Here is a 23,713-nt window from a genome sequence, read left to right as displayed (position 1 = left end):
GTGATTTTCACACCACAAGGCTAATAGGTTACATTTGAGACATTTACTGGCATGTATGCAAGTTTCACTTTCACTTGTCCCCACGTTTAGCCCTTTGTGTATTTTCAAGCATAGACAGTGGCTTTAAAGACAAAGCCAGCAGTCTAGTAGGCTAATAATTGTGTGTGTGCATAAAGCAGGGGTCTATGTGAGACAGTACACAGTAACACGCAGTAGTTGTGTCCGTTCTGTAGTAATTCCTGTCAGTGCACGTGGCTCTAGCTTCTGCGCTGCACATAGTGTAGTTCTAGCAAATTTATAGAACGTTTCCGTTTATAGAACACTAAACCCAAGGCTAATGTCAATCATTCGCATCTTCATAAACAGCTTAGGTTATGTAACCAGGTACAAGAATAACAAGAGAATGATAAACACTGCAGTTTCTTTAGTTATTTGTTATTTGAATGATTAAGCTAAAACAAAGGCAACAACGGTGGTCTGTCAGCTGTCATCGTACCAGTCTTTCAACAATCTGCATGTTTCAATAGCTGACAGACTGATTCTGTGAACAGGTGAGTCCATATTCTTGTGTGTAGGTATGTGTGGTTGTGCCAAGAAGGCAGTAAAAGGTAGTGTGTCTATGAAGTAAAGCTACTATTACAATCAACCCTTCAAAATCTGCTTCAGTAAGTTGCAACTTTGTGACGCAGATTTTCCAGATTGACTGCTGAGTTCTAACAATATTGTCACATTTACAATCCAATTATCAGTAGTTAAAGGATTGAAATCCTTTATGTATACAGGTATACACCTTTGCTTATTTGTTTTTTCTATGCTGGTCTCTCCAGTGTCAATGTTGGCTGTGTTGTTCTCTGGCATGATTCCAATCTGCATATATTTAATGAATGTCACAAAGTATACACAGTAAATTACTCATGAATTATGAAACACTGTTAGGAGTTCAATTATAGCTTAATGTGTAATAAATGTTGTTCCTGTTACTATAAAAGCAGACTGGTTGTTCTATCAACTGCAAAATTCGATATTAGTCCTGCATGCTTTGCATTGGGCCTTAAGTCGATTTATAGTCTTTCCAGATGTGCCAGTCAGTCCGGACTGACAGAACTGAAACTTTTTTGGTTCCAGGAGCAGCAGAGTATGACTAAAAGGTGATTCCTTTTGCCTGTTCATGTGTCAAACTAGACTTCTGTTATCACAGAAGCAACAACCATTCCCACTATCAAAACACAGCGTGGATGGTTCTTGTAATTCTTAAGTTTCTCTGTAGAGCAACTCCATCACATTAAGCAGAGGTCAGTTGATGATTCCAGCAAATGTGTTGATTGGTAGAGGAAGTCCTTTGCTCATGTATTTGGTTAGTCCAGCATCTTTGTCCTCACCCAAGTTGAGTTTGGACCTCATGGTTTTCTGGACGCAGTATCCAGGGTCAAGACACGGGAAGATCTCGATGCTGCAACACAAACATGTTTGAAATAATAGAGGAATCAGTTTAAATTGCACAGAAATTTAAGTCTAGATTCATCAAGACTGAGTTAAAGAACCAATTTTCAGATGTGAAAGGTCTTATGAGCTGCTCCTTATTTGCTATCAGACAGAACTGTTAACTCGTTACACACATCTTCAGTCTGACATTGCCTCCACTCTAACTGGGGGAGGGGGATTCGATTTTCCCTAACCAATCACCAGAGAGCAACGTATCTGTCTGACTCATTTTTAGTTGACACTGATGCGTAGCTATGCCAACATACTTGTTTTGCCAGGGTTTTAAGAGCAGAGCGCAGCGAAGTAAAAACAAACTATGATGTTGGATGATATTGAGAAGACATGCCATCTATGTAAAATAAATTTGTCAATCACAGGTCTGATAACAAATTCAAGAATATTATCCAGCAGCTCAAATGCGAAAGAGAGGCCATTAAGTGAATGTTTCCGCACAGCTTGATGCTTGACAACAGCTTGACAATGGCATTAGTCCTGTCGCTGGCGCTGATTGGCTAATTGTTAGTCTACAGAGGCACTGATTGGCTAATTACTTTTTCAACCAAGAAACCGCTGTTTCATGTCATGATGACAGACCAACAACCGTGAACTTGGTGGAGTGGGCAGATTCAAAGATCTGGACCAAGGCAAACTCCCTATTCTTCTCTTGTTATAAAGTTATAAAATCCAATTGAGAATGACCCCAACAGATTGTGCCATTATGTATTTCCCTACATTATTAACTTCAAATAATAACTGTAGGGTTCCACTTTAAAAACCCACCATGGCTGGTTTCCTAAAGAGGCCTTAACCAATTGGAGCACTCTTTGATCTGCTGCTGCTGTTTTGATAGCAATGATAAATATCAACGATCATTTCTCTAACCAATGAAACACCAAACGGTGGCTTCATTAAAATGAATAAAGTCACCTACAGTACAGCTGAGGAGAGTCTCTCTTACCTCTGCACATCTCTGTAGATCCTGCGACAGTCTCTGTCCAGTGTAACAGTGAACGATCGACTCTCCAAGGAGCGAATCTTAATGTTGCTGGTCCGAATCTTTGATTCCTGACAATTTTAAAATAAATGGACAAAAGGATGAATTGTTGTATAAAGCATTTACATTCCATGAGTTGATTTAACATGAACAGTCTTTGTAAAGGTAGACAGGAGACATCTGAGTGTTCAATAATTTGAGAGGTATTATGTGAACATACCACAGTGTTATTTTTACTTTTTGTTGGAGATTCATTCAACGTCAGTGTCAGACAGTTCAGATCTATGAGACAAAGGCAGAGAGAAAAAGAGAACGTGAAATAAGACGCAATAATACATTTTAAAAAACTTTGGAACATTTGATTGTTAGTATGAAATACTGAGATAATACTAAACCTTCTGTTTCATTGGAGGGAATAGCACTGATCTGAGCGCCTGACATCCTGACTGAGATTCCTTTGTCAACATCTCGGCCACTTAATGTCACCTGGACACACACACACACACACATACACAACACACACGTGTCAGTACCCTCATGACAGTAATCTAATAAGGAAATAAAGAATCTAAAAAAGCAACTTACCTTTTTGTAATTCATGGAAACAACAGCTCCGCATGCCTCCCCCGAGCTCTTCTGTTTTTGTTTTTCTGTTTTAGAGACAGACATGTTAACAAACAGGTTTGTTCACAGTTACAGGCAGGGATGTGCATACACATGCAAAGCTGTGCACATAAAACACAAATACAAAAAGAAAGCTATTGAAAAAGTTCAACTTATCTACATGTATACCCAATCAATTTACCTCTCACTGATGCTGAGATTTGTTTGAACTCAGGAAACTCCATCTCCAAATGGGTGAGGAACACTTCTTCCACAGGATCCTTTGTCATGCTGGTGAATGTGATCTAATGGAAAACAAGCAATGTGAATGCAATGAATGTGAAATGTTTTTGTCACAAACTTTGGTATATTGGTATATATTGTATATTTGGTATAAAGCTATTTAGCTCAGCAGAGGATGCAGATTGAAGAGTTACACATAAAATATATCACACTACCTTCACAAAGTAGATGGTGAAGTAAACAGGCTGCTGGCCAGTACGGACATAGTAGGATATGACATCAGACACGAAGGGGTCTTTTGGTGTCCCTGGGTTCATCTGTTGCTAGAAAAAAACAGTCATGTAAAATTAGCCTGCTTGCTGGCATGATCTAACCACAAAGTAATTTTGGTCGTATCACGCGAATATAATGAGCATCACTAAAAGGTCAACTGCTTGTAGGTATTAAAAACAGTGCTTTGTAATTTGCCAGCATTTAATAAACAGCCAAACACCTCTTTGTTACCCTGCTGTAAGTTTAAAGTGCTTATATTTTATATATATTTTAAGGTTTTGTGTTTCAATTTGAAAATCTCAACCATTCAAAAAGGCATTTATTTCCATTCTTGTGCCTTGAAAAGACAATTTTTCGAAGAGAGGTGAGGATGGACGAATTAGAAAAAAACACCGAGAGGAAAAAACAAACATACAAAACATAAGTTTCAGTTTTGCTATACAAATCAGGTTCCATTTAGTCGAGAATGGAGAGGAAATGAAAGAAGGGGAGGACTTAGACAAAGAGCAACTCAGTTTTTTCCATGAAATCTCATAAACAGAAATGACCTCAAGCAATGCCACATAACACAGTATTGTATTGTCTAACAGTTTTAAAAAGTGTTGTCAATCTTTTCTTGGACTGTTACATCATTTTACAAATTATTAAATTCCACATCATTTCTTTTTATAAATGTTCCTTTATATTTTATTTCCTTTTTAAGGCTTATGGTCATGGGTGTCACCTGGCCTGGACATTCATGGTTGTAACTTTGAAGATTTTTTCTTTAGCCCCAATGAACGGAACAGAGGCAAAACCAATCAGAGAGGGTTTACAGGAAAATACGTGGAAATGGAAATTGGCTGACAGTTCACTGTCAATTCATTACTATGCCAATCGCTAGCTCATGGGTTGAAGCTGAAGCGGTAGACAAACATCCTCTCATGCTGAGTCAGGAAAACAAGGTGTGTAAATGTCTGTATGAGTTCCAACTTACATGAACACAATATGAGCAGAGCACAAGTTATATACAGCTAACGCCAGCTAAACCGTTAGCAATGATAGCTTAGTTGTGCCTCCCTTCAGCTAGCAACACCAGACTAGCCTAGTCTGGTGTTAGATAGCCAAAAAAAATGATATTTTATGGGTCTGGTAATCCTACAAACAGTGACACCCGAGGCAAGTTTTATCTCCTTTGGCAATATTGTTGTTGTGACATTCATACCAATAAAGCGAATTTGAAATTTAAATGATTCAGATGTGTCACAATCACACATCACTGTAGATCAATGTGAGGTGTAATATACAGTAATTGTGTCTCATATCAAGTAGGTCCATCAGTAATAATTGTGTAACCAAATTTTGAAAGTTTACTCAGTCACTAAGAGTAAGTAGCTGTTTTCAACTCTCATTCATTGTAGGTTTTGAGGATTTTCCATCATGCAAGCCTTGTAATTATGGTAGTATGTATCTGGTATGACATTCTTTTTGGTTTGAGACATTCGAGAGGCTGGAATATTCATGTGCCTTCTCCAATTTCCACATTTTTTAAGCGATGTGTAGCCCTCACTCAAGCCCTCATGCAAGAATGAAAAATGCATGGAAACAGTCTATTTAGAAGTACTTTTTTGATGGCGAAGAATTTGTGCTCAGCCCCTGATGTTTAACAGTCCAGCCAACAACCCCCGCTTCTGGTGTCAACACAGTTGTTGAGATGTCTTTTGAGTTCATCTCACTGTAGCTGTGGTTTCAGTGAAATCAACTTACTTATTTTCCTCGCAGTGAGAGATGTTATGCAACTTCCTGTGTTTCAAGTCATGCACAGAACACTTGCCATGTTGACTAAATGGGATGCGGTAAGGTGATGACATTTTCAGTTTCTGGTATGTACATGTGTTCGTCAAGTAATTAGAATCATAGTGTTCATAGGCTTTATCTAACATAGACCTGCTGTGAAGATGCATTTTCTTTTAGATGTCTTTTGAATCGTGTCATACCATCTTAGCCAGTTTGGGGATCATGCAGCCTAAACTCTTGATGTTACAGTTGTACCACGGATCCACCATGCTCAAGTAGGAACCAAGAGTGCAGGGTTTTCCCTTGGATAGATGGACACTTTCCTAGAAAAAGGGAACATGAAAATTTAACCAAACATACATCACTGTTGCCAAACAAACAGCACTTTTGTTTGTTTTTTTACCTACAGCATGTTTTGTGTTTTACCATCAAATGAAGACTATTGAGCCTTTTTCTGATGCATTCTGTGCCTGGACTCTGTGTTTGGTATTTGTTCAAAGCAAATCATCATGAAAGTGAGATGTGGGCTATATGAGGCGTGCTTTCCTATTTGCATATGCATTTGAGGGAAGATAGTCAAAATAACAGCAAACACACACATATATATATATATAGTTTGTTCAATAACTCCTATTGCATCATTAATACAAATATGCAATTGTTCTAAGGTGGAGGTGAGTATATTGAGTATTTCTATGCATCGTCACTACAGAATCACTTAAATAAACATACAGTGAAACAACACTAAGAATATGTCACAGGTGTGTTGACTTTCACAGGCTGACGGTGTGTTAACAAGAGGAAGTTGCCTTACCCTGACAGGAGAGATAGGAGTAGGAGCCCTGCAAACAGGGATGTAGTAAAACTGGAGGTTGACTTTCATTGTAAGAAAAAGCCTTCGCGCTTCCCTTTTCCTGCAATGGTGAACCAAACCATTCGTGAGAAGAGTAGAGCAGTAGTGCGCACGTATGACAATCCCAGCAGAAAGGTTTTCGATATAAACATGACATTTCCAAGAAGGGAAGTAGAACTTCCTAAACTAGACTTAAAAAGAATCTAAAACAGTGATCTGATAGCTCTCCAGTTCAGTTGAAGTGATCAAATATCGTTGGTGCTTAAATGACACGTTATACAGTATGTTCAATGTGAACAAGCCCACTGTGACAAAAAGCATTTTTCACCTATATCGTTTTCTTGCATCAAAGATGGATGATTTTCTTATCTCTGTACAGTTTACAGTAATTTCAAGGAAAATTATGAAATAATTTGTTGCAAAACAGCTGATTGTACATTATATTGTATTGTTGAGCTACTGTGTTCACAAGAAAGACCAGCATACATGATAACATGAAGACGTCACTTGCCAGAAAATATTATTGTCTACAAAACAACAGCAACAGTACAGTGTAACAGATGTAAAAATCAAAAGCATCAGTTAAAACTTGCAGAAGCAAACAACTAATGGAGGCAATACAGTGTTTTTACAGCTCAGTCGCATACAAAACTTTAACCCTCTAGCTGCTTCCAAATAAACCTGTTGTTTATGTTTGTATCGCTCACCTGAAGAAGTAGTAGGCTTTGGCCAGGCGGCCCAGCACCCTGTCATCCCCCATGACGACTATTCTGGCAGTCAAGTGTCTCTGCTGCTTGGGGAAGGGGCTCTGCATTGCACTGCTTCCTGCCCGCCTCTGCAGAGTCGCCCCTCTTCTTCCTCCCCTCCCTCCACTTCCTCCTCCTCCGAGGCTTGCATGGTCTTCTAGGGTGTCCTGCATCAGCGCCATACTGTCCTTCACAGATGGTTTCATCTTGATGCCTCCACGCCGTGACAGCTTTGACGACTCTTGTTCACTGGGAGAAAAGAGGATCATTTTAAAGTAATATAAGGCTTGCAGACCAAAAGAAATGATGCAAAAGAGCCCATTAAGAACGCTTGATAACATTTTCAAGTTCAGCAAATGACTCGTTCTCTGTGAGGATTGTCAACTGAATCTCCAGTGAATCTTAAATTGATTTACATGGAAAGGAAGGTAATTATTCCAAAAACTTTGTAAAATATCTGGCATTTTGCATCTTTTATTAGAAAGACTGCAGAGTCGCCATTAATTACCATTAACTAACAGGTACTAGATTTACCTTTTGCACTGTTCCCATGATGCACTCAGGCTGGCAGCATCCAGAGTTGACACTGGGGATTGATCAGCGGTGGGGGGCAGGTCTCTTTCAATGCCGCTGTCGTTGGACATGACTGAGAAGCGAGTCTTGTCAGATGGCATCAGGTCAGGTGACTCATCCAGCTCAAAGTCCTCCTGCTCCGGGCTGAGGGAGAACTGATCCGACATGGAGCTGGATCGAAACCACTTGGCCAGCTCTCGCCCTGTCAGCACATTAACATTCATCATTAACATGTGGATCAGGAGTCTCACATGGAGTCAAAGACAAAGCATAGAGACACAACACACACAACACTTTGTCCTTTCAATAACTGTCTCAGCTGCTTTTCACTGATGGCTGTTATAACTCATGTGGGCTTAGCTTCACTAAGTGCTAAGTTTAATCATAGACAGACCACAGACATGAGTTTTCTGCCATGTGTAACTGCTTTGCTATGGAGCTGCAGGGTACGCACGCCTGCTCTTCCTCTGGGAAAGAACTCCAGTTCATCAACAGGGGAGGAAGCTCTGTGTGTGTAACATTAAAACACCACTGCTTCCATCTGAGGAATCAATTCACACATTTGGTCACCTCCTGCCTTGTGATCCCTCAGCATTTAATGCTTGTTAATGCAGCGCTACATACAGTTCATAGGCAATAATTGTTGTCCTTTATTTACAGTAAGCAATGTTTTTTAGTATACAGTAATCTTATTCAACATATTAAGCAGTACAGTGTTTTATTTTAAATGAAACTGCTTCATCTACTTCTACTTTAGTCATTTCCAACATCCAAGTTACATTGAATAATTTATGCTAATTGTCTAATAAGGCTACTGTCAATGAATAAACTTTAATTTATCAAGCATTTCACCCTTTGTGAAGTGATAATAAAACTTGGCATCTACATGTGATGCTCTTAAACACTACAAACGCTGCAAATAACAAAATGAGTCAGTGAAGTTAGAGAAATTATCCCAAGTAAAAGTTTTCATCTGTATTTTGGGTACATTTTCCCTTTATTTCAGGTTTCTTCAGTTCAGTTTTCTACAGTTTTAGTCTTATTCAGCTCAGCTGACAGGTAGTAACAACTTCCTCTAGACCCCCCACAATGTGCAGAGCCACTCACAGATATCCAGCTCCTCTGTCCACAAGTGGAAGCTCATCTCTGGGTTGGGGAGAGGGCAGTCATACAGGGGTCCTTTTGACAATGGCTCTGCAATAAACACACATACATACAGAGGAAGAGAGAAAGAGGAAAAGACCAAAACTGTCACAATGACACTCAAAACAAAACAACCCCCCCCCCCCACCCCCCCACTTCCTCTCTGTCCATCCCTCAGTCTCCCAGCTGGGATGAGGGGGAGAGCAGGTTCATCAGACATGATAATAGCGGGGAAAAGAGTGTATGTCACGGAAATAGATATCCGGAAAATAAAAAAAAAACAGACAACTGACTGCCACAGAGGAAACCAATAGATAGAAGCAAGGTCACATATTTGATCTCAGCTGAACAGCTGGCGTGTGAAGCACAGAAAACATGTCCATCACCTGCCATGTGTCCTCCAACAGTTCACCAAACACCACTGCACTTGCTTAGCAGCACAGATTACTGATTATGTGTTTCAGCAAAAGTAGAAAAAGTGATACAAATGCATTTTTCAATGTGCTCTATAGCAGAATAGCTTTGAGTTGCAACATTTTTCAGTAGAGAGCCAAGTTAAACATCAAAGGCTAGAGCCAAAGGACTGTTTCCATGTCACCTCAGATTCATCTTTACACTGCATTCATTTTATGACTTAAGTGGTTTTAATTTCATGCAACTAAACAGCACATCACCCTCATGTTTGGTCCACTTAATGCGGATCGTTTTGCATGGTCAGAATGCATTTTACGAGTTCATATCAAGATTAACAATAACAGATGACACAGTAACATCCTCGTCTCGTCATTTCTCTTTTTCCATTTGACTCCTGTCTGTTACGTAACCAGATATTACTGTGGTTCATGTGGTTCTCCCCCCTTCACTGATGTTCAGCTAAACCAATAAGTTTATGCCTATAACACACAGCTGCTCTGAGAGCGGCTCACAGATTCTCTGCTTTGCAAACTCAGCTTTGTTGCATTTCCTTTTCAGAGAGCCCCCCACCTGAATCTGTGTCAGTGACAATCTCACTGTACAGCTGCTGAAGACGGCTCCGCAACGTTCCACCGTCCCCTCTGCCTCCCTCCTCCACGCTCTGCTCTAGAGTCGCCAACACTTCCTGAAAGTACGGCTCAACATCATGACCCATGTCCTGTCACAAAACACACAAACACATGTGGGTGAACACACAGGCACACGGGAAGATAAACACACACAGACTATTAATAGCGGAGGGGTGAAGGGTCCCCGGTGTGTGCGTGTATGTCTGCCCTCATGTGTGTCCTGCTGAGGTGTTACTTTAGGACCGGTGCCAGGAGACACTTCCACCATGCAGCACAGACAACAGACACGTTCATTTGGGGAAGGTACTCTTTATTTCTAATCCAGATGCTGCTATAATATACTGCTATAACCAAAAACAATCAAATGATTGTTAAACAGATTAGATATTAAACAGATTTAGTCTGATAGAGGATCAACATTCAAGTATAAAGTAAACTCACATTCATGAAGACAATCAATTAATGGGTTAATAATTGAAAGAGAAAATAGTAAGTATCCGGAAAAGCTGTTACATTTACTTTGCAAAGCATTCTGAGTCCAAAGTTTGTAGGAGAAGTAGATAGGCGGGGAAAAGCTGCAATCAACAAACATACAAAGCATAATAGCAGTGAAAACGACAACAATAGAGGATACAATACAACGGACAAGAAAGGAAAAAAGAGAACTGAAAGGAGAAGGCAAAGCGTGAGCAAAAAGCAAACAGTATTCCACTGACCTTCAGGGCCTGAGCCAGCTTCGTCCCGTGGCACTGCTCTGCTCCTAAAGCAGCCTGTATGGAGTGTTGGACCACAGTCCGCATGTGATCTAAAGGACTTAGAAATCCACCTGAAGCTGAAGCAGACGCCTCAATATCACCCAACAGGACTTGTGCCAAGGGATCAGTAAAGACCTCTGGGTCAGCCAGGACAAATACCCTGCAGGAATTTACATGAGAGGTTTGAGTAATGACCAGGGAAGGCAAGTTGACTATAAGAAAATAAAATCAGCCGCCTTAGTAAATCTTCAATTTTCTGAGGCGTCTGTGTGTCTGTGTCTGTACACACAGACATGTGATGCATTATTTAGTTATGACCTACCTCTCCTGAAAGGGATAGTGCTCATTTCTTAGTTTCTGCTCAGCTATGACCATCCTCTGGTACATCAGACCTGTGGATCAAATTGGCGTTGAATGACAGTACGCAGTGGCAGAATCTCCATTAACTGACGCATGCTTGATGAATGCAAAATGTATTTAATACACTGACGTGGGGGGACAAAGAAACATCATAAAAACCATAATATGTTTTTCCATTGTATGATGTTCCTTGCTGCAGGACTGTGGAGGGCTGAGTCAAAGAAGAAATGCGCCCACCTAGTCTGACTGGCTACTGAGCTCTGCAGTATCAGCTGCTTTCAGTCACATCTATCTGGCTGCATTTTTTTTTCTTCTTTCATTGTTGTCGGTTTGGTTTAATTTAGCTTTTATCTTTAATCTTTTTGTTTGGTAAAAATAAATCTTTACAATCAGGAAGCATATTCGCTCTCCCTTTTTGCCGTTCTTTGAACTGAGTTAGAACACAAAGGAAATAATTGCACTGTCAACAGTATGTGTAATAGATAATTCATGTTTTGGTTCACCTGTCTTCATGGGAAATGACGGTATACAATCACATCATCATAACAACACATCATTGTCATAGACACACATATCAGCTGGTGGTTGACCTAACGCTAGGCTTGGGGAGAGGACAGGAGTAAAGACGGCCTGATACCGAGGCTTGTCAGGTCATAAAACATGCGTGCATGTTTTATAGAATACTATATAATTAATCTCTAAACAATTACAGGCTATAAATGCTGAGTGTGCTGTACGACGCTGATTTAGCTCCTTAATCTGTGAGTTCTGAAGTCAGTGAACCCAGATAGAAATGAACCGATCACCTCTAGTTTTAAATTTCAAACTACAGCAAGTGTTGAATAATACCTGGAATGAAGCGTTCAGTTTTGATCTGTCTGGTGTAGCTGAGGCCTACAGTGCAGTACGGATGAGGGAAAGTCAGGAGTCTCTTGCAAAAGTCATAAACCCGCTTGTACAGTTCATCAGGAATGTAGGCTGTCTGGAATTTGAAAAAAACACACACAAGTAGAGGTTACAACTAATGCTGGTAAGGAAAACAATTTACCAATTTCCTCTTACGGTTCGCGAATGGTAATTATTGTTGCTAAAATATGAGGAAAAACTACATGTGCTTAAATGTTGTAATTTCAAGGAACCATTTCCTTGTTCATATTTGTTCCTGGAGTGAAAACAAACACGTTCTCCTGTTTGATACTGTTTCAAGTAACACTGATGGAAAGTCCAACATTTCACGCCTTTTAAGCAATGCATACATCATTTTCTGACATACTGACTCAAGAATACTTTTGATCAATAAGGCAACGTGTCAGTCTGGTGGATACAACCAATCAGGATAACTATATATATTCAATTACATAGATTGCTTGTAAGAGATAGATGAACTTCCCAGTATGGCTCTGTAGTGTAAATCAGTGTATAGAAGTAAGAATGAACTAATGTGAGGCAGTTTTTTCACAACAATGTGGCGAGAACACCGTACCTGAATGATGGCGTACATGAGTGTGTGGAGCAGAGGGATGATGTATTTGCGAGAGTCCCATCTCTCAGCCTGCGGAGAAAACACACACTATAGACTGAGGACTGTACACTGCTAGAGTCAATCAATCCATCAATCCATTAATCAATAATCAACATAAAATGAAACATGATGTCATAATGTCAACAGGACTACAGCAGAGGTCACGTACCTTCTCCAGCTCCTTTATCAGCACCCAGACCAGAGATAAGCTGTTGGCAGGATTGTTTTGAACCTTTTTATGAAGCGTCCATCTCAGCATGCCTGCACACAGACACAGACGCATTCACACACACATGAGCCATTAACAGATGCACAATTTCCACAGCACTGAACACAAACTTGCTAAATGTGTCACTCTTTTCTCCATGACACTGCTAATTCAATATATATCTGATGACTAACAACCGAACAGCCCTCATACTGCTGACATGGCTAAATATTCCACTATGACAGTGACACTAGAAATCTGGCTTTGTTAAATATCTGTCTAGGGTGGAAAAGTTTACGAGAAGGATTCAGATTGAGTTTTGGATTACTGTCAGAAAAATACAAAAAACAGGAGAACAACTGAGTTTCCTCTGAAAAACCACCATGACTATTCAACCACTGTAATTTGAATACATAATCTACATGGTCACTTTCTGAAAACTCTTAACCACAAGTTAAGTGATATAAAGAGTTGTTTGTGACTTATGTGTGATACAATAGCAAAGACAGATAGAACTGCCTTAGTACTGAGAGGAAGTTTTTCATATCTGGTGGTGACATGTTCTGGTGTAGTAGATCATATTTTTTACCTTTGTTGAGACAGTCTGGAGCCACTTTGTGGTCCGTTTCTTTGGGCAGCACAGCCTGGATGCTGCGGTACAGTTCTGGCTCTGGAACTGTGGGGGAGCAGCCGGCTGAAAATAAAGTCGAGAGTTTAGGCGTTAAAGTATAATATGAGAAGGTTTCGAAATACTGTGAGACTTGATGCATTCTTTTTCTACCAGGGATGTAACTGTATATATTTGCATCACTGAGTACATTGTGTGTTACCTGTTGGCTCCATGCTGCACAGACTGCTTGCGTTATCCCAGGGGGCCTTGTTGGTCATGTCTCACACGCATTGTGGGTCTATTAACTGTAATCAAGAAGAAGACATAGACAGGAAGTGTCACTCATGTTCTGTCAGATGGGCAGTCTCTGACTTTTGGCCTCTGACAGTGAATGTGGTTAAGTGGTGTGAAATTAAACATATATGTTCGATAGAACTATTATAAAAATCTATTTCTGTGTTCACAGGAAGGCTGACTAGAATATCATAAATATGTCTCTTCTCTCAATGTTTCTCTTTTGATATTGATGTGTGAAATATGGCACCTCTAGTTTAAACCTGTGTAGTTACTGCTGAGGGACAAAACCGAAAGCTCAGTGTCTAAAGTCCCTTCCCCACACACCCCCACCTCCACAAACACCTATACACACCTACCAGCATGTACTCATGCTTAGCAAGTGACAAAAGGTGCCCAACAGTGGTAAAGACCATTCCTATAAATGACTTTGACTCTTTTCAACCCTCATTATCACAGGTCCCACACAGGCTTGTGAGTCACCTCTTACACCTCCACAATATAAATATATAGTGGAAATTGGCCAAAGCGACCTGAGCGAAAATTGCCCTCATGGCATGCGCTCTTTCAGATCCTTTACCATCCGATAGATAGAGCCGACAAATTAAATGTAAGACCGTCAAAACCACAACAAACATTAATCGCTAACTGCCGAGGGAAATGCAGTTTCCTGTCACAATTTATAAATACCTCACTTCTTATATACACAGAGAGAAGTAGATCAGATTATTTTGTTGCTTCGGCCCTTCTTGGATGAATTCTTAAAAAGCTCCACTCCGCTCTACTCTAAACATACTGAACATGAATCAGAGAGCTCATGAAGCTGATCATCATCATCATAAGAGCTCAGAGTTACAGAAACAAATCATATCCGAAACAGCTTGAAACCTATTTGCTTCATGGAACTGATTAATTAACTTCTTATCCACTAGTTAAAATAAATCAGCGTGTCTGAACATACAGCTGTAAACACCACACGAGGCGAAAAGTAGAGAAAAGATTACATAAACTTACCCTGCTCTGTACAGACGCGGACCGAACAGTCCTGCATGTATCTGACATCCACACACACCGCACTCTCAGTAGCAAAACTAACCAGTGTGTAACAGAGAGAGGGAGAGAGAGAGAGAGAGAGAGAGAGAGAGAGAGCGAGAGAGAGAGTGTCACAGGCGAGCGAGGGCGACAATTCATTGGTGGGTGCATTTCCTCTTGTGTGTGAGGGCATGAGTGAGGTAGTGACAGGGGATGAGAGCGCTGTGTGTGTGTGTGTGTGTGTGTGTGTGTGTGTGTGTCGGTGCCAGCGGCGTGGAAGGGGGGAGGCGGGGAGAAGAAAAAAGGGGGGAGAGAGTGTTTGTGTGTGCAGGTGTCGGAGTGAGAGTCATAACCTGTTTGAGTGTTTAGTTGGCTCAAAGCTGAATGGTGGATTTATTTCTGTTTTCTGACTCACGACTGATTTCTTTGCTTTTCTAAACTTTTGCTCGTGGCATTCTGCTCTCTCTCGTGTTCTCACTATTCCTCTTTCCCTGACACACACACACACACACACACACACACACACACACACACACACACACACACACACACACACACACACATCAGGGGTCATTCCACAGGCCGTATGTGTACAATGAAAGGATTTAGTGCGATGGATTTAGCCTTGATCCCTCTAAGAAAAGCAGCACGTTCAAAAACAGTGAGTTAACAGCGCTGCCTCAGCAGCTGAACGCTGCCTGTTTGACCACAAGTTTCCGGCTGCCTCTTGTGTATTCAGTCCCTGTCTCTCCGTCTCTCATTATCTCTCCCTCTTTACACCTTTTGTCAACTAACTGGTGCCCATTACGTAATATACATGACTCAAAAGATTTTGAGTCAATTTATTTTTCCTGTCACTGTCTTTCTCTTTCACACATACACGGACAGAAATGAAAACATACTGGACTCTGCGCACACACACACACACACACACACATGCACACGAAAGCCAAAACGTTCATGTGCATGCCTGCATGTCACACCGCCGCCACACAGAGACACAAATTCTGTTTTTACCTTTTGCTAATAGAAACTATTAGTGCAGCGTAGGTTCTGACACACACGCAGCACTTCCTCTCTGTCAGAATGAGTGGGCGGGCGACACTATATTTAGAAAGACAGAGCGAGAGAGAGAGAGACAGTGTGAGAGAGAGACAGAGAGTCAAAAAAAGGCTTAAAAATAGATGCACCATATCATTCACTGCCTTTCCAAATAACTAGGTTGGAAAACCCATAGTCTGCAGAAAGTTCGCTGTGAACCCGTCAAAACAAAGACAGCATCATCATAGCTTTTTGATTGTATATTATGCTTATATTAAACAAATGATTTAAATAAAAGACTTTTTTTGTGGTTGCACATTGAATAGAGAATTTGATGTCTTATGCATGATTTCATAGCAACTTTCCAGCACGTAACCCCGTCTTTACTGACGGTGTCTTCACTGGAATTGGAGATGTTAATATTTAAATTTGTCTTTATGCAAAATGACACAGTTTTATATTCGAGGATGGATTCGCAAGTTTTCAAGTCTCTCTTAAAACGACAGTCAGGAGCCCAAATGAACAGTGCAATGGGTTTTTCTTGCACTAATCATTCCTCCTGTTCATACTGGCTGTTAGAAGATCCCTTCATTATGCACTGACATTGTAAGTGATGGGGGCCAAAATCCACAAGTTTATTTAAAGTCAATATGAAGCTTCAGATGTCCAAATGAGTCAAATCATGTAGATACATTTCAATGTTACGCCCTTTTTAGAGCCGATTCCCTATTTTTGTTCCCTAAAAAATTCCTAATTTCCTCTTTCAACAGGGAAACACTGACCGAGGGAACACAAAGAGGGAATTTGATGCTAAAAAGAATGTAAGACCCTCATGTAGGCTAATCTTCAGATTAACTTATAAATGCATTTTTGCACAAAATGACTATGTGGACACATTCCCATCACTTACTGTGCATTGAAAGCACATGGAGGGGATCTTTTAATACTAACTCAGATTTTCCGGCAATGTCCTCCCGTCATTTTTATAAACAACACATGCACAGGAACGGTCAGGTATAGACTGCAAAATCCCTGAGATGTTTTTAGTTACTGCGAGTCGTTCCTTCCTGTCACAGGTGCCAATAACATCATCCAAATGACCCACATCACTACTAACAAACAGAGCACAAGCAGAAAAGCTATTACAGGTACCAAGGCCACATGCCAATGAAACAAACTTCCGCTGCAACTGTTGACTATTTACGGTTGATGTGAATCAGTTCCTGATCTTAGTTTCAGCTGCCGTACACATCCATCTACACCTTCCCCATGTGGGCAGCCGCCACCGCGCATGGCAGCGGTCAGCCAAACAAATCTCAAACAATGCGGCCAAATAGAAAACAGGAGCGCTCATTTCCGTTCAGGCATACTGCAGATATCTCAGAAAACAGGAAGGACCTGACAGCGATGTGTGGAAGTGCGTTCATAGAGCAAAACAGAGGTGGTGCTCAGGGTGCTGCAGTAGGGGTGGGCTTGTATGTGTGCTTTTGCTTGATTGGAAATCCCCTAACCTAGGATAGCATGGGCTAAATCAAGACAGATAGGCCATATCGTCTTTCACATAGAGAGCTGGACATAGAGTGCGGAAAGCACCAGCAGCGTTTATCCCCTATAGGCTACATATAGCTGACAATACAAGTACAGGTAGAGAGTGGCGGCATTTGAATTTCCTGGAGGGGAAATTCATGTCTGGAAGGGACCTGTGTGCATGATGTGTTTAACGATCTGATGGTAAAAGTAGCATCATACCTTTAAGTTTTTCTTCTCTCTCTATATCAAATACGCTTGATACACATCAGTTGTCATCTGTACAGCATGTCATCTTGCTGTACAGCCAACAGTGCGTTTTTCATTTTTGATTATTATCTGAAACAATATAACCAAAACAGCAACTCAATGTTGTGGCATGCACATGTGTGACGCATGCAAAAGTTGCACAGAAACCCCTAAAACAGACAACTTTTAATTTAGTGTGAGCAACGGGGGATATCAATCAAAGTGATTTCCTGCATCAACATGCCGGACAATGTGAGGAAGTCCTCTTGGACTGGTGGATGAGTGTGTGTTTGTGCACGCTTTTACGCATGCATGCGTGTGTGTGTGTGTGTGTGTGTGTGTGTGTGTAAACCTGCCTGGTCTGACTGACCAGGGATTATTTCCTCCCCAGGCCCTGCAAACGTCACACTAATGACCAAAATATGCAACAAAAAAGGTGAGTATGTCACAAAAAAAAACAACCTCAATGAGAGTTGCTGACTGGGGGAGTTAGTATAAATACGGCATCCAATCACAAGGTGAAGATTTATGCTGCTGCTGGGGGCGGTGTGCTAAATCCATCAGGCGAGAGGAAGAGGGATAGGAAGAGGTAGCAATACAAAGGGGGTTTCCCGAGGTGTGTGTGTGTCGTGTGGGACCTCTTGTGGGGTCTGTGATGGTGTGAACTGGGTCGATTGGTCCATCAGGGGTCAGTTAAGGATGTGGCATTTAGGAAGGAATAGGCAGCCTGCGATTGTCAGGAAGTTTTGCACAAATACTATGTTGAAACAAAAATGCAGATGCAAGCTGATAGGCACACATATGCACACACACACATACACACAATCTATAATGATAAATGTCATACTGCAGACACACACGCTACAGTCCATCAAAGACATGAGCAGTGAGTTTCTACAATCTGAAACTCTCGACAGTAGTTTTCATTCCAATGTACAACGTTTGCACCAAAACACTTTGTCAATTTCCAACAGTTTTCTGCTTTCCTTGAGCGCAGCACTTGTGCGTGTGGGCCCTTATTGCAGAGATTTTCCCCTCAGTGTTTTGGAATAGTGATTAGATTCATTCTTTATGCATGAAATACTTCTAAATCCCTTCTTATTGAGGATAAAAACAGCTCTGAACAAAGAGAGTATTGTTACCATAGATACAGCTGTGGCCTCAGGCAGAAGGCCTGTGGATAACCAGAGAGCTGTGGGGAACATTGAGTGTGAATGATTTATGCTTTTCACTCAAACTCTTAATGAGACACAAGATATTTTTGTTATACAGATGTTATTTAGTCATCGACTGCAGTTCTGACTGACTTTGGCTTAAAAGACCTTGTTTTTTTGGGCCACTTGGGAAAGAAGTGATGATGAATTTCCATTTTTTTTTTTTTTTTTGCCTTAAAACTATTTACAGACTTCCTCTTGGACTTTTCAAAACATTGCTGTTAAGTGTACCTGTTCAAGTGCAATATTTAAGCCACATACAGTGAGTCTTTATATAAATAGTTAATAACCCTGCTTCAGTAATGGACAAAGTATGAGACATTCTGTAACCACATATTCTGAATATTCTGCAACTGACGTGTGTGGAAAAACAAACATGCTGAGGAAAAAAAGTCAAAAGTGTGCAGACAAATGTGAGGAGTCCTGTGGATTGTCCGTCTCACCACCCGGTAGACCTTATTTAGCAACTGTGGGCATAATGAGGAAACGCAATAACATAGTGGTAAGATTTCACAGAAGGTCACTCAGTGTAAGTAATCTATCTGCTACAAGCACAGGATGTACCAAATGCGTCACATCGACATGATCAGCAACGCAAATAGACACACACTTGGCGTGAAACAGCCTCAGCCACGATGGAGACTGCTTTCCAAGGAGCCCACAGGTACACAACCGTGCCAAGAAGTGTCGCCATTTGTTTTCTCATTCCTCACAGTGCAAACACAAGGGTGGTGTCTCAATGTGAAGAGAGTCTGCGGCTGTCTGCATCTTGGCAGCGTGTGGGATAAAGAGTGTTTTGCAATAACTTTAGGAAAGGCTGTCATTTACTGGAAAACCTCGGGTCAGCTTGTCTGGGAATACTTGCCAGTTGCAAGTTCCTCAACCGACTGTGCTGTTGTCAGAAATATCAAGTGACACATGAGTGCATGACTGTAAACATGAAGGGTTTTGCCGAGCACTTTGTTTATAAGGCATTATGTCAAGTGAGTAAGAGATAGCTTGAATTTATCAGGTCATCTGACTTAATTGAAATTGTCAACTGAGGCATATACATCTTGTGTCAACACAGCCTTAAGACATGGAGGCATCTATTTGATCTAACTGCACTAGACTACTGTCCTTCTCAAGCCCTAGAGGGGAAAAAGGAGGACAAATGGATTTATTGAGTTGTTTTCCTCTGTAGCAGGAGAAACTACTGTCAGTCGTATTTGCAGCGTAATCAACAGCATGTCGCAGCTCAGCTCAGTTTGTTTACTGATTTCACAATTAAAAATAAATTAATTGCAGAGTCTAGTCGGAGTTCGTGTTTAGGTTGGTAAGGGAAACCAGTTTTCAAACAGAAACCACCATAAGTGCCTCCGCTCATCTCTTCCAAACCGCCTCTGGAACATCAGCATTCCTTCCAAAGGCCAAATACTTCCTTATAGCCCGCAAGTGTAATGCTCTGTGTGTCTGACCCTCTGACATCACTGGCCTCATGTGGGCTCACTTTTTGATCAACTGATTAACAACACCACTACGAAACGGGTCCAAATGTTGCTTTTAAGTGAATGAGAGGACTGAGAGGTCTTTGTATAGAAAGGTCACAGCGATGACACATGATGTTGACCTTTATGGTGCGCAATGGCACAATAAATCACACCCCATCCATCCAGCTGTCAGAATATGGGTCTAATTTTAACAGAACATGAAAGGATGATGAACTCTGGCCTCGTCCTCCACACTGATTAAAAATGTCACAGATCTGACCGCAGACCTACATAAAGGAAACTGATAACTTAAAAACATTCACTTCAGCACCACCCCTTTAACCCACTGGTGATACCACATAACCATAACCGTCCATGGTTTGATTCCAGTCCGGGACCTTTGTTGCATGTCATCACTATTCTCTCCACCCATGTTTCCTGTTACTGTCTGTCAGCACTTTCAGCTGTCAAATAAAGGAACAAATGACAAATGAAAAGCTTTAAAAATACAACAACAACATTCACTTCAGTGTGATTAAGGATTAGGATTCAGTTGGTATGTATTTTTGGGAAACTTTTGTCTTCAATGGCATTTAAACACGTTACACTGACTTAAAGCTGCAATGATTAGTAGATTAATTGATAAGTTGATCAACAGAAAATTCATTGCCAACTATTTTTTGATTAAAAAAAAAAATCTCTGATTCCAACTTCTCAAATGTGAATGTTTCCTGCTCTCTGAAGACCCCTTTGATTGTAAACTGAACGTCATTGGCTTGTGGACTGTTGGCCAGGACAAAAGAAGACATTTGAGCACGTAACCTCGGGCTTTGCGAAACAGTGACCGACATTTTATGTCTAATGACTAATCGATTAATCGAGAAAACAGTCACATAAATCAATAATGAAAATAGTGGAACTTGCAACACCAACTGGTACTTAGAAGTGAATGATTAAAAAACCGGTACACCATCATTCTGATGTCATGATACTATGAATTGACAACCACCAGGGCTAGTATTGCAGAAGTTGCTTAAGATACACACATCAGAAGACTGTTAGATCCTAATCTAAAGGAAACTAATGCAGATGAGAGGATACCAACTTCTCGCTAACTATTAATATTCTACAGTAGCTAATAACTTGGTTTCTATGAATGTTGGCTATTTTCACGTCTTGGTGGTTCACTTTTTCATGTGTTACTGCTCTTGAGTACAACTGCAGACCAGAGTTCGATTCAACCGGACTAACCAACACAGATTTGAAACACTGTAGTGCCCCACATTCAGATCATTTGGCTCTAGATAGGCCGTTGTTTATTGATGAAAAAAATCTTGATACATGTGTGTTGTTTTTCACCATTACGTTAATGCAGAGGTTGTGCGGTTAAGCTGATGTTTCATGACAGGTGTGACTGGTGTGACTGTGTCCTATGATGTACTTATTCCAGTCATTGCCTCACCACAACAGATATCCAAAACATGTTTTTTTGGCTGCATTATCTCATCGTAGGTGTTTGTATCATCACAGGAATTGTGGCTGTGTGGTTTTACTCTGCAATCATAAGATAGTTGGATATGGTGATGACATTGTGTAAAGGTGAGTTTAAAATCACAATGGAGATCACACTCATCTCCACATGGACTTTTTCCTCCTCATGTGAATTAAGAAACTAGATTACCAGCATTTATCTAATAACCTACATATTTTCTGTCACTAGGTCACTGTTTTCTCGTCTCTGACGGCATGACCTCACCCGATGGTTGACATCACTGGTCTGAATTTGATCAAGATTGGTCTGATGGTTTTTAACTGGGCGTTGTGTAAAAGAAGTGGAGGGTGTGGACCTCTTTGTTTAGTCAACATAGGAGATTTACAGGGCCTATAAAGATTTAATGTGAGCCTTATTGCTAAGGAAATGGCCTGTAAATGATCACTGGCTTACTTTATGAATGAAAACATAATTTACAAGGGGGCTGATATAATATAGCCTACTAACATATAAAGTTATATATAAGTATAACTAATATAATAACACAAAAATACACACAGACACACAGACTGGAGCCACCTTGCATCCACTTAACCACAAAGTGGTACCAGGAAGCTCTGATCTAAAACAAGGAAGCCGGAGGAAATACAGCTGTGCTTTTAGACCCCAACAGACACAACAGAGAGCTTGGGCTTCAATAGGATCAGGCACTGTTATCAAACCCTTGTTATTATCTCAGGAGGGGTAAAAAATAAACCGCCGTCCCTCGTGTCTTCCCGTGTCATAGGGCATGATGTGTGAACGTTTGTTTATAGCTTCACTTCCATATAAAGGAGCTCATTCACAAAAAAGAGAGGCTTCTTCAGAGAAGCCCGCTGACAAGTACAGCACATTAGCACAGGAATGACAGGTAAGCAATATCAGTCAGATGCTGACTGATAACAAACCGCTGCCATATATCTTATCTACTTGGTACAGTTAGCTACTGACTGATCAGATAATATGGCTCATCAATTATGCAGAACGTAAACATCATTAAGACAGCCATAAACAACAGCAAAAAAAACATCCCTCAAATATAAACAGGTAGGGAAGAGACAAACAGCAGACAAGATAGATATAAACAGTATAAGACTTAAGCTCAAATATCCACGCACAGTTTTATGTAAAATGAAAATAAATGTAACGCTAACTAGTTATATCTATATGCACGCGGAACCATTAAGCGAACATGAATTTCATCACCTGCAGTATTAGCTTACTACAGTTAACAGTATTCGACGTTAACTTTTCTGCGAGTAAGCAGACAGTGAACTATAGAGTACAGATGTAAAAAAATAAAAATATTTCTTTATAATTGGGAAAACTTGCCTGCAATTAAGTTGTACAGACTACTCCATCCGCCAACTGTCGCATCCCTGTCGGTGACACTATACTCGGCTCCCGTCAACGGTCCGACAGTGAAGCTGCTCTTTTGACCACGCCCACTGATGCAGGCGACCAATAGCGTTTCATTAAACGCGTCACAACGATGATAACCAATCAGGTACAAAGTTTATAAAGAATGAAATAGATAGATAGATAGATAGATAGATAGATAGATAGATAGATAGATAGATAGATAGATAGATTGATTGATTGATTGATTGCCTAGTAAAGTAGCATTGCAGTTATCCTTCAATACTTTCCTCATATATTACTAATATGAGGAAAGTATTGCTTGTTGATTCCTGTGCTCTGGTGGGAGTATTCAGATCCCTTTAATTTAAGGAATCAATGCCCTAATGTAAAACCTTGCCAAAGTGAAAGTATTAAAGTATTACTGTATCAATGAAATCTATCAAATGTAAAAGTACTGTTGCTCCTCTGTCTTACAAGCATTCATCAGCTGCATCATCAGCCTACTAATGCAGACGGCACACATTTTATTTATTAAATATTGTTTCCTGACTCATCCACCTGCTCAAAAACGGTGTCAGCGTATATCAGTATCAATATAAATATCAGTGAATCTCATAGTTTCTAAAAAATACTCCTCTGGCAGAAAAAATGGACCTGTGAGAGTAATATAGCCTTATCTATTGTATTACTGGGTTGGACTGATGCAATGATGTGTAATTTTAATGTTGATGTTTTAGCTGGTTGAGATGATCCTAATTTATGTATGTAAAATCTTTATCTGCAAAGCAGCAGATGAATGCAGTAGAATGA

At 40.5% G+C, this 23,713-nt stretch overlaps 1 protein-coding gene across 4 annotated transcripts; it reads right to left on the bottom strand.

Annotated features, from left to right (window-relative positions):
- Window positions 1–239: 239 nt before the first annotated feature.
- Window positions 240–22,966, bottom strand: LOC122978956 (phosphoinositide 3-kinase regulatory subunit 6). Of its 4 annotated transcripts, XM_044346059.1 has the most exons (22): window positions 15,528–15,609; window positions 14,493–14,569; window positions 13,405–13,489; window positions 13,164–13,268; window positions 12,536–12,627; window positions 12,328–12,396; window positions 11,694–11,826; window positions 10,807–10,876; window positions 10,446–10,644; window positions 9,671–9,818; window positions 8,651–8,737; window positions 7,505–7,745; window positions 6,932–7,219; window positions 6,186–6,285; window positions 5,572–5,694; window positions 3,538–3,645; window positions 3,282–3,384; window positions 3,062–3,126; window positions 2,872–2,962; window positions 2,697–2,758; window positions 2,441–2,547; window positions 240–1,450 (listed from the first exon to the last, which is right to left on the bottom strand). In XM_044346059.1, the coding sequence occupies exons 3-22, from the start codon at window positions 13,460–13,462 to the stop codon at window positions 1,294–1,296; spliced, it is 2,406 nt and encodes an 801-aa protein (XP_044201994.1). In that variant the 5' UTR covers window positions 13,463–13,489; window positions 14,493–14,569; window positions 15,528–15,609; the 3' UTR covers window positions 240–1,293. The 4 variants fall into 4 exon arrangements, with proteins under 4 accessions (XP_044201994.1, XP_044201993.1, XP_044201996.1 ...); XM_044346058.1 differs by lacking the exons at window positions 14,493–14,569; window positions 15,528–15,609 and adding an exon at window positions 22,874–22,966; XM_044346061.1 differs by lacking the exons at window positions 14,493–14,569; window positions 15,528–15,609 and adding an exon at window positions 22,874–22,966 and having other exon boundaries at window positions 3,538–3,639.
- Between the last annotated feature and the right edge of the window lie 747 nt (window positions 22,967–23,713).

This window comes from Thunnus albacares, chromosome 3 (genome assembly GCF_914725855.1).
Source record: "Thunnus albacares chromosome 3, fThuAlb1.1, whole genome shotgun sequence".
Lineage (NCBI taxonomy): Eukaryota > Metazoa > Chordata > Actinopteri > Scombriformes > Scombridae > Thunnus > Thunnus albacares.
This window is presented reverse-complemented; position numbering and strand designations above follow the sequence as displayed.

What these genes read in the sequence shown, in the direction of transcription:
- LOC122978956 (XM_044346058.1), bottom strand. Translation starts at nt 13,462, where the DNA reads ATGACCAACAAGGCCCCCTGGGATAACGCAAGCAGTCTGTGCAGCATG. An exon ending in AAAGCCTACTACTTCTTCAG is followed by an intron (nt 6,286 to 6,931) that starts GTGAGCGATACA and finishes TCACCATTGCAG; the next exon opens with GAAAAGGGAAGCGCGAAGGC. An exon ending in ATCTACAGAGATGTGCAGAG is followed by an intron (nt 1,451 to 2,440) that starts GTAAGAGAGACT and finishes TTTGTGTTGCAG; the next exon opens with CATCGAGATCTTCCCGTGTC.